A 13,034-nucleotide genomic window follows, 5' to 3' on the forward strand; every position below is an offset into this window, starting at 1 on the left:
AAGAGCGTGCCTGGAGTTTGTACACCTACTCCGGGGAAACACCGTGGCATTGATGTGCGACAACGCCATGGTAGTAGCTTACATAAAGAAGCAGGGAGGCCTAAGGTCGAAGGAGCTGTGCGTCCTCACGTTACAACTTTTGGAATGGGACGAAGTGGAGCAGATAAGAATATCAGCGAGGTTCATCCCAGGGAAAAGGAACGTCCTCGCCGACGGCCTCAGCAGGATTGGGCAAGTGGTAGGGTCCGAATGGTCTCCACACCCGTCAGTAGCCAGGTCCGTCATTCAGAAATGGACTTCTTCGCAACAAGGCTGAACACGCAGCTCCCCGTGTTATGTTCTCCTGTCCCAGACCCAAAAGCGGCGTTCGAGGACGCCTTCCAACATCCTTGGGACAATCTCGACGTGTACGATTTTCCCCCCTTCGGGATGCTCAGGCAGGTCCTCAACAGGGTAAGAAGGACGAACAACCTATGGATGACTTTGGTAGCCCCCTGGTGGTCGGAGAGAGAGTGGTTCGTGGACCTAAGGGAATTAACACAACAGCCGCCCTGGCCCCTTCCGGACAGGCCAGACCTTCTCCGGCAACCACACTTACAAAGATTCCACGAGAATCCTTGGTCCCTCCGCCTTCATGCGTGGAGGTTATCGAGCGCCTCCTAAGGAGGGAAGGCTATTCGTCGAGTACAGCAACGAGGATGTCAGGCTACCTGAGACGGTCATCGACAGCTGTATACCAGGCTAAGAAGGGCCACCTTTACCCAATGGTGCGCCGCTAGGAACATCAGGCCCCTGAAGGCCTCCATCCCGCAAGTAGCGGACTTCCTAGTTTACCTCAGGGACGTGGTCAACATGTCCATTCCAGCCATCAAGGGAGTCCGCGCTGCTCTGGGCCAAGTTTTTCTCCTGAAAGGCATAGACCTGGGTAACTCCAGACATATCTCAATGCTCATTAAGAGCTTTGAGCAATCATGCCCCCCACAAGCTGTGAAGGTGCCACAATGGGACGTGGCAAGGGTCCTGAAAATGTTATCCGAACCTCCGTTCGAGCCCCTGAAAGACATTGTGGACAAGGATCTCACTCTCAAGACGGTTTTCTTGCTGGCGTTAGCATCAGCTAAACGGGTAGGCGAGATTCATGGTCTGTCCTACGAAGTGGCTCACTCGATAGGTTGGCGAGAAGTCACGTTCAAGTTCGTCCCTTCCTTCGTAGCTAAGACCCAGAACCCTGCCGTGTGGGACCCCAAATTTGAGGGTTTCTCAATTCCGGCAATCCCCCGGTCGGACGACGTGAAGGATTTGCGCCTATGCCCCGTCAGGGCAGTGAGGAAATACTTGGAAAGCACAGCAAGACTCCAGCCCGGGATCAGAAGTCTTTTCGTTTCCACAGGCCTCGTGAAGAAGCCAGTCTCGAAGAATACCATCTCCTTCTGGTTGCGGCAGGTCATCATCAGGGCTTACAGTAAGGCAGGAATCCCCCTGCCGGGGAAACCCGAGCCCCATGACATTAGGGGCCTGAGTACTACATTGGCCTTTGAGAAAAATATGGCAGTGGGCCAGATCCTAAGGGCAGGCACCTGGGCCAACCAGTCTACCTTCACGGCTCTCTATTTGAAGGACTATTCAAGAAGATCCCTGGACGGGTTCTCGATAGGTACCATCGTTTCCGTGCTCCAACCGGTTTAAAGGCATAGCCCCAGTGATAACCGCGGGTAACAAGCACAAGAGACACAGGTTCGTTCCTTAAACCCCCTTGTACCTTCTTTCCCTTTTTCCGCTTCAAGTGGGCTTTGCGAGGGCCCTGAGCCAGAGACGAGTACCCCAATAAGAGGAAGTCATGTCCCCTAGGATTTCTTGCACAGGTGAGTTTCTCAGACACTAAGATGGGTTTTTGTGTAGTTTCCTCTCGATCGATTTTCTATGGGGTCAACACGACCTAGCCTCCTTTCCAGGTCTCTGGATATTCCTCAACACGGTCTCAAGAACTTTTTAGGGCCACGCCCACCTCCTAAAGTATAAGTCTCCTAAGAAAGTAGTTCGAGGTAAGTACTTCGTGTTGGAACAAATCACAAATTTTCAGTAATTTGTATTTTTCCTAACAGTACTTACCTCGAACTACTTTCGGGTAATGGCCCACCCTGCCTTCCCCGAGTGTCCCCTGGTATTCTTAGAGACCTTAGCAACCAAGAACTTACTGGAGGTCGAGACCTGAGCAAGCATGCTCTCTGACCCGGGGTTAGCCTCAGGGCGCGTATCACTCCGCCTGAGGTTACCCCTCATAGAAAATGGGTTTAGGGTAAACTACACAAAACTCTGGTCGGATGGGAGGAGATCCCAGATACTCCTAAGAAAGTAGTACTTTTCTTCAGTGCTAAATTTTGTTTTATTCATGGTGTAGCATGTATTTGTATCATGCCTGATAAAGAAACACCCACTATAATTTGAAAAGAACGCGTGTGAAATTTTTCCATCTGGTAACACTGACTGAGAAAGCAAGTAGCAGACAACAAGAGCACAATATATCAGTGCCCTCTGTTGTGAACGCGCCCTACTAAAGTGGGCAAATGCTCACAGAATTCCAAACGACATTCCTGTCTTCCCTTTACTATTTTGCTGTTAGATTGTCTCGTTAATTTGCTAGAGGCATAAGTCTATTGAAAGGAAAGGAAATGGAAAATATTTTAGTTTTAGGACTAAATGTTGATAAAACCAAGCTTCCAGAGAAGGAGCAGTATAAAAATTAAGTGAGTACTGTATACAAATAAATAACTTTATTAATGAAAATTTATAATGTGAGGTCTAATAAACAAGTAATGTTTCAATAATATAAAAAGATTTAAATATAACCCCAGTAGTCATTGTGTAGCCTGCCTCCTTCCCCCTCAAGCATTCCCTGGGGTTCTTTTTACCTAGCAGAATTAGGAGTGATAGCCTACATATGTCAATTGGAGATCTTGGCATATGCAATATTTACCTTTTCAGCTTTTATCTCAAGAAGTTAGTGCAACTAGGATTTTGTTCCTCACAAATAAGGTTCAATATGTTTTTTTTTTCTTTTTAGGATTTTGTTTTTAAATGTTACAGCTGGTAGTTTTCCTTTTAGTTATTATTAAGTGCTTATTTACTTTCCACCAGCAGGTATTATTTATATTTCATCCTCAATGCATGAATATGGATAAACTCTGATCTATACTGAAAGATAAAATAATGCAGTAATGTTATTTACAAACTAAAATTATTCACTTATCATTTGCAGAAGGCTGTAAGGGTTATGATTGTCCTATTTGTCGGGAAGGGTTCTTCTCTGTGGCTAGGTTGAAAGCTCATGTGTCATCCCACTGTATTAATGGGGAATATAGCTGTCCTAAATGTATTAAGGTAAGACCCCACTATTACTGTTACAATTATTTGTACTTAATGGATTCTATATTTCATTTCAAAACTTTTCCCATACCATATACAGTATGGTATCTATGTGTTACATATTGTTGGAAACCAAATTAACTTTAAAGGTTTGCACTTTGAATTCAAAACTTGGGTCATATAATCCACTAGACATTCCTAACAAGTGTCATAAGTTCAGGGGTTTCCCATCATAATTTTTTTTTACTGATAAACCTAAACATTTTACTTCTGTTCTTTGGTTTTATTAACATTTGCCCATAAAACTAAAGAAAAGAATTCTCTCTCCTTTCAATAGACTTATGCCTCAAGTAGAGTAATGAGAAAATCTAGCATTTAATTACAACCACTGATGGCTTCTTCAAGCAACAGATCTTTTGTGTTTACAGTATTTGTGTAAACTTCAGGTTGTCAATAGCCCTTATCTCTAGATTGTTCAAATTCAAGATTATAGTGCATTTAAAGACATCTTCTTGATATACAAGTAACTATTACGTAGATTGTTCTAGGGAGCAATCATGATCCACATTCTTTCTATGGATTTTTTTTCTGGGAAAACATGATCCTTATTCTTTCTAGGGAATTTTTCTGAGAAATCGTGATCTGTATTCTTTTTAAGGAATTTTTTTCTTGCCAATCATGATCCGCAGTCTTTCCAGGGACTTTTTTTATGGGAAATCATGATCCGCATTCTTTATAGGGAATTTTTTTCTGGGAAATCATGATCCGCATTCTTTCTAGGGAATTGCAATTGTAATCCTCATTCTTTGTGTCTCTCATATCACAGACAGTATTGTGATTTTAATAACCATTTTGAGGAGTGTGAAGGGCTCACTGTTCCTCTTATGGACAAGTATGTTTTTATGGTTGCCAACCACTCAAACTGTTCAAGGAAACTACCGTTTAGCTGAGGGGAAAATCCAAAGATGACAAGGAGAGTTATCTAGCTTTTAGCTCGGGGAAATCCAAATATGACAAGGATTGTTGACTATAGCAGAGGGTGATGACAGTAATAACATGCCAACACCAAACTTCAATACAGTATTCAATGAAAAGGTTTGATAGTGATAGGCTTTAAAACTCAATTTCTTTAGCTTTTGTGAAACTTCAGGAGGCCAGTGAGTCTTTAAGGCAGTAATCCTAAACTAACCTGTCCCATATCAAACCCTAACCTGACTTCTTAGGTCAGGTCTTGGGGTTCCAATGTTCCATTCAGTGCATTGCAGATTCAAGATCTTCCCAAAGAGCCTCAAATTCTTCATTTACTTTAGATCCTTCTGCTGCAAGACACACATTCCTGCAATCCTAGTCACTCTTAAATAACTAGATTGTGAGGCAGATGACCAAGTTGGTAACCAAGATCCTAATATTCCTCCACACTCTAAGGTGAGTGCTCTAAAGCCACATCTTATTTCAAGTATGGATGGAGTGTCATATCGTATGATTCCTTAGAACAATGAATCTGATAAAAGTTTTGGCAAAAGCTGATTGGTTACGTCATGTTTTGGATGGCTGTGCACATCCTTTGCTTGCCAAAGGTTGTCCACCGGTCCATCACAGGGTAATTTTATGTGTTAGTGCTTCAATTGCCGAAACGAGTCCCTTGAAAAACAAATGTTAGTGTTTGTTGTAATTAAAAACAGTCCTTAAGTTATGAACAACTGATTTGCAAACTTTCATATTTACGAACGCAACTACCGCAAGTAAAAAGTATGTTCAAACTCCGGGGAGTTATACTGTAATTTTGCAATTAGCGCCACTCCCAACTGAGTTTTGATCCAGCCACCGCCACCCAGGGCAGGCAGTACCGACCCAATAAGGGCAGGCAGTACCGACCCACTTTATTCAAAATCTAATGTTTGCTGTTGTGATTGGCGTAGCTCTTTGTGTGGTTACTTTCGCCATATTTTTGCCTTATTACTGCAAATTAAAATAATGTTAACTATGGCTGATAGGGAGATTGTTAGTGTTATTGCAATGAAGCACAAGATTAGTGGTGAGAGTGCTAGTAGTGCAAAGAAATGGTTAGCCATTATATATATATATATATATATATATATATATATATATATATATATATATGTGTGTGTGTGTGTGTGTAGAAATCACGAAAGCTGACACGTGATGAATATAAAATGTATTATAGCCACGAAAGTACTTTCATCCACTCAGGACATTATCAAACTCAGCAATGAGAATACATATACAAAAACATCGTATTTATACAGGAGAAGGGGATCCAACAGCTGTCAGTTTCTTAATAATTCCGGAGAAGTCAGATTTTAGATAAAAGGATAATACTGGATTAACGGAAAACAGACCTGGGCTTAGATTCAAATTTCTACCTTGAGTACAGGAGATTAAAAATTATTCAACAATATTCCTTTGGAAATAGTCATTTACATGGATTACTTTTTCTGCCTTTGACCAAACAATTCTGTGACTTGACCCCAACCAGTGGGAGGCCAAGGCATTATTAAGGGAACCCCTGGAGACGGCCACCTGATGCTGTTTTAATCTGACTGGTATACTTTTTTATGTTTGGCCGACATAAAATAGGTTACACTCTGAACAAGGAATGCTATATATTACATTATTATCATTTCCAGAACTATTCTTAATTAACATTTTTTTTAATGTACAATTATATTTAAACACTACAGCAATGTCTAGTTTTTTCAAAAGGGGTATAACATCTAAAAAACAAACATGAAATGGCAAACAAAGCATATTATTAATTGTTTCCTTCCTCTCTAATTCAACACTATAAAATGTTTTCTTAGTCTTATTCATACATTTTTCTAAGAAATATTTGGGATAACAAAGATCTGTTGCCATTTTTTTCTATTTTAGAGAGAGAAAGAAATGTACTCAAATGTAATTCGGGTGTATGGCCAATTGTACCTTTCTCTGTTGATAATAACATACTTTACAGTGTTATATACAGTAATGTAATGTGATAAAGTAAGTTAAATATCATTTGTAATAAATTTATATTGATTTTATATTAAAGGGGACTATTTGTTGACTTCTGAAAGTAGTAGGCATTTGAGTTATGCTATACATATTCTAGGCCGAAATTTAATTCTAGAGGTGCTTGTACGATAACGATTTACAAATAAATTCAAGTTACGAACAACTTCTCAGTCCCCATTGTGTTCGTTGGTTGAAGACTGTCTGTAATCAAAACCTTTAGGATTGATTTTATTGGATTGAAAATAGGTGAAATTAATTATTTTAGTTGGGTTAGGTAGATATTAGGTTTTTTATTTTTATTTCAAAAAGTATGTTGCTTCCATTATAATACAGTCAGGCCACTGTCATTGCGGTTTCAGTATTTCACATACCGGTATTTAGATCCGGGAAATATTTTTGATAAAGTTTTTATTCTTCATGGCCTTCCTCTGCATAAACTCGGTAAGCATTGCCTCACAGTTTAATAATTTTGTTCTCTGCTTTTCTCTTTTCCTTAAACCTCCTATTGTACTACATATAGTACTGTATATTGCTGTTGTAATAATATGATACTATTCACTAAGTATTATTAATAACAATAACTATTGTAGTAAAACAGTAATGAATTACAAACAAATATACACAATACCTTTATAGTTCACACATGTTAACTAGTGAGTGATAAAACCATTCCATAGAAATTTTAATGATAAAAATGATTATTTGAGCATCCTGGCTTGTAGAGTGGTAAAATGGTTGCCTAGCACTCACATGACAGCAGATCAATCCTAGCCTAGGAATGGAGTTGGGGCTGTTTACTAGTGATGTTCTTGCTGTGGCTGGTCACTACAGTGGTTGGTTTGGCTTTACTGCTAATGTTCTGGTGAGCAACTCTTTGGATGATACTGGAACTGAAATCAGACACCTTTATCTTTACCTTTTTCAATATTAATCTTACCCGATGATCATGTAGCTGTCAACTCCGTTGCCCGACAGAAATCTACGGTCGGGATACGCCAGCGATCGCTTATACAGGTGGGGGTGTACTCACCAGCGCCATCTGTGGTCAGGTACTCCAGTACTTCTTTTCAACAAGACCTCAATTTTTCCTCTGTCGTGCCACCGGCAAGACTTACATGGATACGCTGTTGATTTTGGAGTCTTTCGTTCACGATTTGGTGAAGTATTTGCTCTGAAATTTTAGCCTTCGCTGTACAGGAAGCTTTAGCCTTAGCTTAGCAAGCTTTTGGTATTAATTTGATTCATTGGTTAACGATCTTTGCTTACTTTGGAATTCCCCCTTTGACTACTTCTAAAATTCAAGATGTCTGACCATTCCCAAGTTCCTAAATACAGGCGATGTAGTGTTAGGACTTGTAATAGGCGTCTTCCGAAGGCCTCTGTTGATCCTCACACCGTATGTTCCAATTGTAGGGGAAAATCCTGTCAATTGGAAGATCGATGTGGGGAATGCTGGGCTTTCGGAATTCGATTTTAATGAATTCCTCAGATATACTCGTAGGTTAGAGAAGGAGAGAGATAGGAGGAGTTCTTCTCGCTCTTTGGATATTTCCTCTCCCCATGCCCCTCAACCTTTTCCTTCCCCTGTGGTGGTGACCCCCGAACCTGCTACGAGTGCTCAGCCTGCAATGGCTGATATGTTGCGTGCCATTCAGGCTCTCGGTGATAAGGTGGAGTCGTTGGTTAGTGACCGCAATCAGCTCTTGGCGGATGTCAGAGAGCTGAAAGCGAAGAGTGCAGTGGGAAGTGTTAGTGCAAGTGCTGTGCATAGTGTCAGTGTCAGTGTTGCGCATGAGGATACATCTGTGCGTGCCAGTCGTCCGCCCAGTCCGGGACCTCTTGCAAGCTCCCAAGCCCAGGGGAGAAGCAATGTCGAAGGACCAAAGGGTTCAGCAGGCCTTGATCGGCGCACAGATGTATCCTCAGTGGTTGCGGACGTATCTGCTAAGGATCGTCCCTTCCACTCCCAGACGAATGAGCCCTTACATTCCTCGTCTGTGGAAGAGGTTTCCAGGAGGAAACGGTGGACTAAGGTCTCACGACCGCTTAAGCGTAAAGTCCCTTCAGAGCTAGTCCAACGGCCCAGGTGTAGCCACTGGGTCAGTTCGGACTCGCCGCAGTCATCGGATGACTGCACACCTCCCAAGAGAGGTAGAGTGGTCCCTCAACAGGCCTCTGCTCCAACCACAGTAGACCCTAAGTGGTCCATGCTGCAGACTATGCAGTCTCAGCTTGCGGCTTTTATGCAGGATTATCAGGCAGAGAAGGTTATCATCCCTCCTCCTGTGAGAGCTCCTCCACAGTTGCGCTGTCCTCAGCCCATGCAGCATGCTCTGCAGACCTTACAGCATGAGCCGCATTCCATGCAGCATGAGCCTCATACCATGCAGCATGAGCCTCATCCCATGCAGCATGAGCCGCATGCCATGCAGCATGAGCCGCATGCCATGCAGCATGAGCCGCATCCCATGCAGCATGAGCCGCATGCCATGCAGCATGAGCCGCATGCCTCACAGCATGCTCTGCATACCACACCGCATGCTCCTCAGCCCACCGCAGACCCTCCCTCACACCGGCCCTCTGCTTTTGTTGTTGCCAGCTCACAGTCTGTCCAGCATAGGCATGATGATGGATCCGCAGGTACGCATGCACCCGTTCTGCAGGATTCAGCCGTTCAGCTTGCTGCTCTGCCTTTGCCTCTTACAACTCTACTGTCGGGTGAGGAGGCTTCTGAGGATGAAGCTGCTCATCTTGATGATCCTCTTTCTGATGTTGAAGGACACAAGTCTTCGCCACCCTCCTTAGACTTCCGCAAAGTCCTTGCTTTGTTCAGAGAGTTGTACCCTGAACACTTTGTGTCTGCAACCCCTCGTTCTCCTCCCTCCGAGTTTGCTCTGGGCATGCAGTCTACTGCGCCTGCCTTCACCAAGCTTGTTCTTGCCAGATCTTCAAGGAGAGCTTTGAGGGTTATGGGGGATTGGTTGCAGTCCAAGAAGCAACTGGGAAGGACCTCTTTTGTGTTTCCTCCTCCCAAGCTGGCTTCTAAGTCGGGCGTCTGGTATGCCACGGGAGAGGAACCTGGCTTGGGGGTTCCTGCCTCTGCCCAGGCCGACTTCTCAAGTCTGGTTGACTCTCCCCGCAGGTTGGCTATGAGACGTTCGAAGATCTGCTGGTCCTCTACAGATCTTGATCACTTGTTAAGGGGAGTCTTTCGTGCCTTCGAGATATTCAACTTCCTCGATTGGTGTCTGGGAGCCTTAAGCAGGAAGACTGCCCCTTCTGACAAGGACTCAGCCATGCTGATCATGTCCAGCATGGACAAGGCAATACGGGATGGTTCTGGCGAGCTTGCGGCTTCTTATGTATCAGGGGTCCTCAAGAAAAGGGAACATCTGTGCTCCTTCTTATCTGCTGGTATCACCCCTTGCCAGAGGTCAGAGTTACTTTTTGCTCCTCTGTCCAAGTGTCTGTTTCCGGAGGAATTAATTAAGGGGATGACTGCCTCTCTTCTCCAGAAAGATACGCATGACCTCATGGCTTCTTCTGCACGTAAGGCTAAGACCTTACCTTCCGTGACTAAACCTTACCGCCCTCTAGCAGTTGATACTCCTGCTTCCAGGTTCATCCCACCCTTTCGTGGCAGAACCTCCAGCAGAGGAGGTACCCGTGCAGACAGTAACCGTGGCAAGTCCAAGAAGGGTTCCAAGGCCACAAGAGGCAAGTTTTGACTTCCCTCCTCTCCAGACAGCTGTAGGAGCCAGACTCAAGACCTTCTGGCAAGCTTGGGAGAGCAGAGGTGCAGACGCTCAGTCTGTGAAGTGGCTGAGGGAGGGATACAGAATTCCGTTCTGCCGCAATCCCCCTCTAGCTACATCTCCCATCAACCTCTCTCCCAACTACAAGGAGAAGGACAAGAGGCTAGCGTTGCAACAAGAGGTGTCGCTCTTGCTACACAAGGAGGCAGTGGTCATAGTCCGGGACCATCAATCCCCGGGCTTTTACAACCGTCTCTTCCTGGTAGCCAAGAAGACAGGAGGTTGGAGACCGGTGCTGGACGTCAGTGCGCTCAATGCTTATGTCACCAAGCAGACGTTCACTATGGAGACGACGAAGTCGGTCCTAGCAGCGGTCAGGCAGGAGGACTGGATGGTCTCGTTAGACCTGAAAGACGCATACTTTCACGTCCCCATCCACCCAGACTCCCAACCTTTCCTGAGATTCGTCTATGGAAAGGTTGTGTACCAGTTCCAAGCCCTGTGTTTTGGCCTAAGCACGGCACCTCTTGTGTTTACGCGACTGATGAGGAATATTGCGAAATTCCTTCACTTGGCAGACATCAGAGCCTCCCTCTATTTAGACGACTGGCTTTTAAGAGCTCCCACAAGTCGTCGCTGTCTGGAGAATCTCAGATGGACTATGGATCTGACCAAGGAACTGGGCCTCCTGGTCAATTTAGAGAAGTCCCAGCTCGTCCCATCCCAGACCATTGTTTACCTGGGTATGGAGATTCAGAGTCGAGCTTTTCGGGCTTTTCCGTCGGCCCCAAGGATCAACCAAGCCCTAGAGTGCATCCTGAGCATGCTGAGAAGGAGCCGATGCTCAGTAAGGCAGTGGATGAGTCTAACAGGGACACTTTCATCGCTGGCCCTGTTCATCGAGTTAGGGAGACTCCACCTCCGCCCCCTTCAGTATCATCTGGCTGCTCACTGGATCAAGGACATGACGCTAGAGACGGTCTCAATTCCTGTTTCCGAAGAGATGAGGTCTACTCTAACGTGGTGGAAGAACAGCATTCTTCTCAAGGAAGGTCTTTCGTTAGCTGTTCAGACCCCCGACCACCATCTCTTCTCGGACGCATCAGACTCGGGCTAGGGTGCGACATTGGACGGACAGGAATGCTCGGGAACATGGAATCGGGAACAAAGAACACTCCACATCAATTGCAAGGAGTTGTTGGCGGTTCATCTGGCCTTAATGAACTTCAAGTCCCTCCAGCTAAACAAGGTGGTGGAGGTGAACTCCGACAACACCACAGCCTAGGCTTACATCTCCAAGCAGGGGGGGACTCATTCGAGGAAGTTGTTCGAGATCGCAAGGGACCTCCTCATTTGGTCAAAAGATCGAAGGCTCACGCTGGTAACGAGGTTCATTCAGGGCGATATGAATGTCATGGCAGATCGCCTCAGCCGGAAGGGTCAGGTCATCCCCACAGAGTGGACCCTTCACAAGAATGTTTGCAGCAGACTTTGGTCCCTGTGGGGTCAGCCAACCATAGATCTTTTCGCTACCTCGATGACCAAGAGGCTCCCATTGTATTGTTCTCCGATTCCAGACCCGGCAGCAGTTCACGTGGATGCTTTTCTGCTGGATTGGTCCCATCTCGACCTGTATGCATTCCCGCCGTTCAAGATTGTCAACAGGGTACTTCAGAAATTCGCCTCTCACAAAGGGACACGGCTGACGTTGGTTGCTCCCCTCTGGCCCGCGAGAGAATGGTTCACAGAGGTACTGCAATGGCTGGTCGACGTTCCCAAGATTCTTCCTCTAAGAGTGGACCTTCTGCGTCAACCTCACGTAAAGAAGGTACACCCAAGCCTCCACGCTCTTCGTCTGACTGCCTTCAGACTATCGAAAGACTCTCAAGAGCTAGAGGCTTTTCGAAGGAGGCAGCCAGAGCGATTGCTAGAGCTAGGAGGACATCCACTCTCAGAGTCTATCAATCTAAATGGGAAGTCTTCAGAACCTGGTGCAAGGCCAATGCAGTTTCCTCAACCAGTACCACTGTAACCCAGATTGCTGACTTCCTGTTACATCTAAGGAACGTTAGATCCCTATCAGCTCCTACGATCAAGGGTTATAGAAGTATGTTGGCAGCGGTTTTCCGCCACAGAGGCTTGGATCTTTCCTCCAACAAAGATCTGCAGGACATCCTTAGGTCTTTTGAGACCTCTAAGGAACGTCGGTTGTCCACTCCAGGCTGGAATCTAGACGTGGTCCTAAGGTTCCTGATGTCATCTAGATTTGAACCGCTCCAATCAGCCTCTTTCAAGGACCTCACATTAAAAACTCTTTTCCTAGTATGCCTAGCAACAGCTAAGAGAGTAAGTGAGATCCACGCCTTCAGCAGGAACATAGGTTTCACATCGGAAACGGCTACATGTTCCTTGCAGCTCGGTTTTTTGGCTAAAAACGAGCTTCCTTCACGTCCTTGGCCTAAATCGTTCGAGATCCCTAGCCTATCCAAGTTGGTGGGTAACGAACTGGAGAGAGTACTTTGCCCAGTCAGAGCTTTTAGGTACTATCTGAAAAGGTCAAAACCTTTACGAGGACAATCAGAAGCCTTATGGTGTGCTGTTAAGAAGCCTTCGCTACCAATGTCTAAGAACGCAGTTTCTTACTACATCAGGCTTCTGATTAGAGAAGCTCATTCTCATATGAAGGAAGAAGACCTTGCTTTACTGAAGGTAAGGACACATGAAGTGAGAGCTGTGGCTACTTCAGTGGCCTTCAAACAGAACCGTTCTCTGCAGAGTGTTATGGATGCAACCTATTGGAGAAGCAAGTCAGTGTTCGCATCATTCTATCTCAAAGATGTCCAGTCTCTTTACGAGAACTGCTACACCCTGGGACCATTCGTAGCAGCGAGTGCAGTAGTA

General features: G+C 45.1%; 1 protein-coding gene across 1 annotated transcript in view; it reads left to right on the top strand.

Annotated features, from left to right (window-relative positions):
• Positions 1–13,034, top strand: part of LOC137616354 (uncharacterized) — a 335,573-nt gene that overhangs the window by 282,697 nt on the left and 39,842 nt on the right. The window contains exon 19 of the mRNA XM_068346014.1: positions 3,257–3,378. Within this exon, the coding sequence (XP_068202115.1) occupies positions 3,257–3,378 (122 nt within the window). The remainder of the gene's footprint in view (positions 1–3,256; positions 3,379–13,034) is intronic.

This window comes from Palaemon carinicauda, chromosome 22, assembly GCF_036898095.1.
Source record: "Palaemon carinicauda isolate YSFRI2023 chromosome 22, ASM3689809v2, whole genome shotgun sequence".
NCBI lineage: Eukaryota > Metazoa > Arthropoda > Malacostraca > Decapoda > Palaemonidae > Palaemon > Palaemon carinicauda.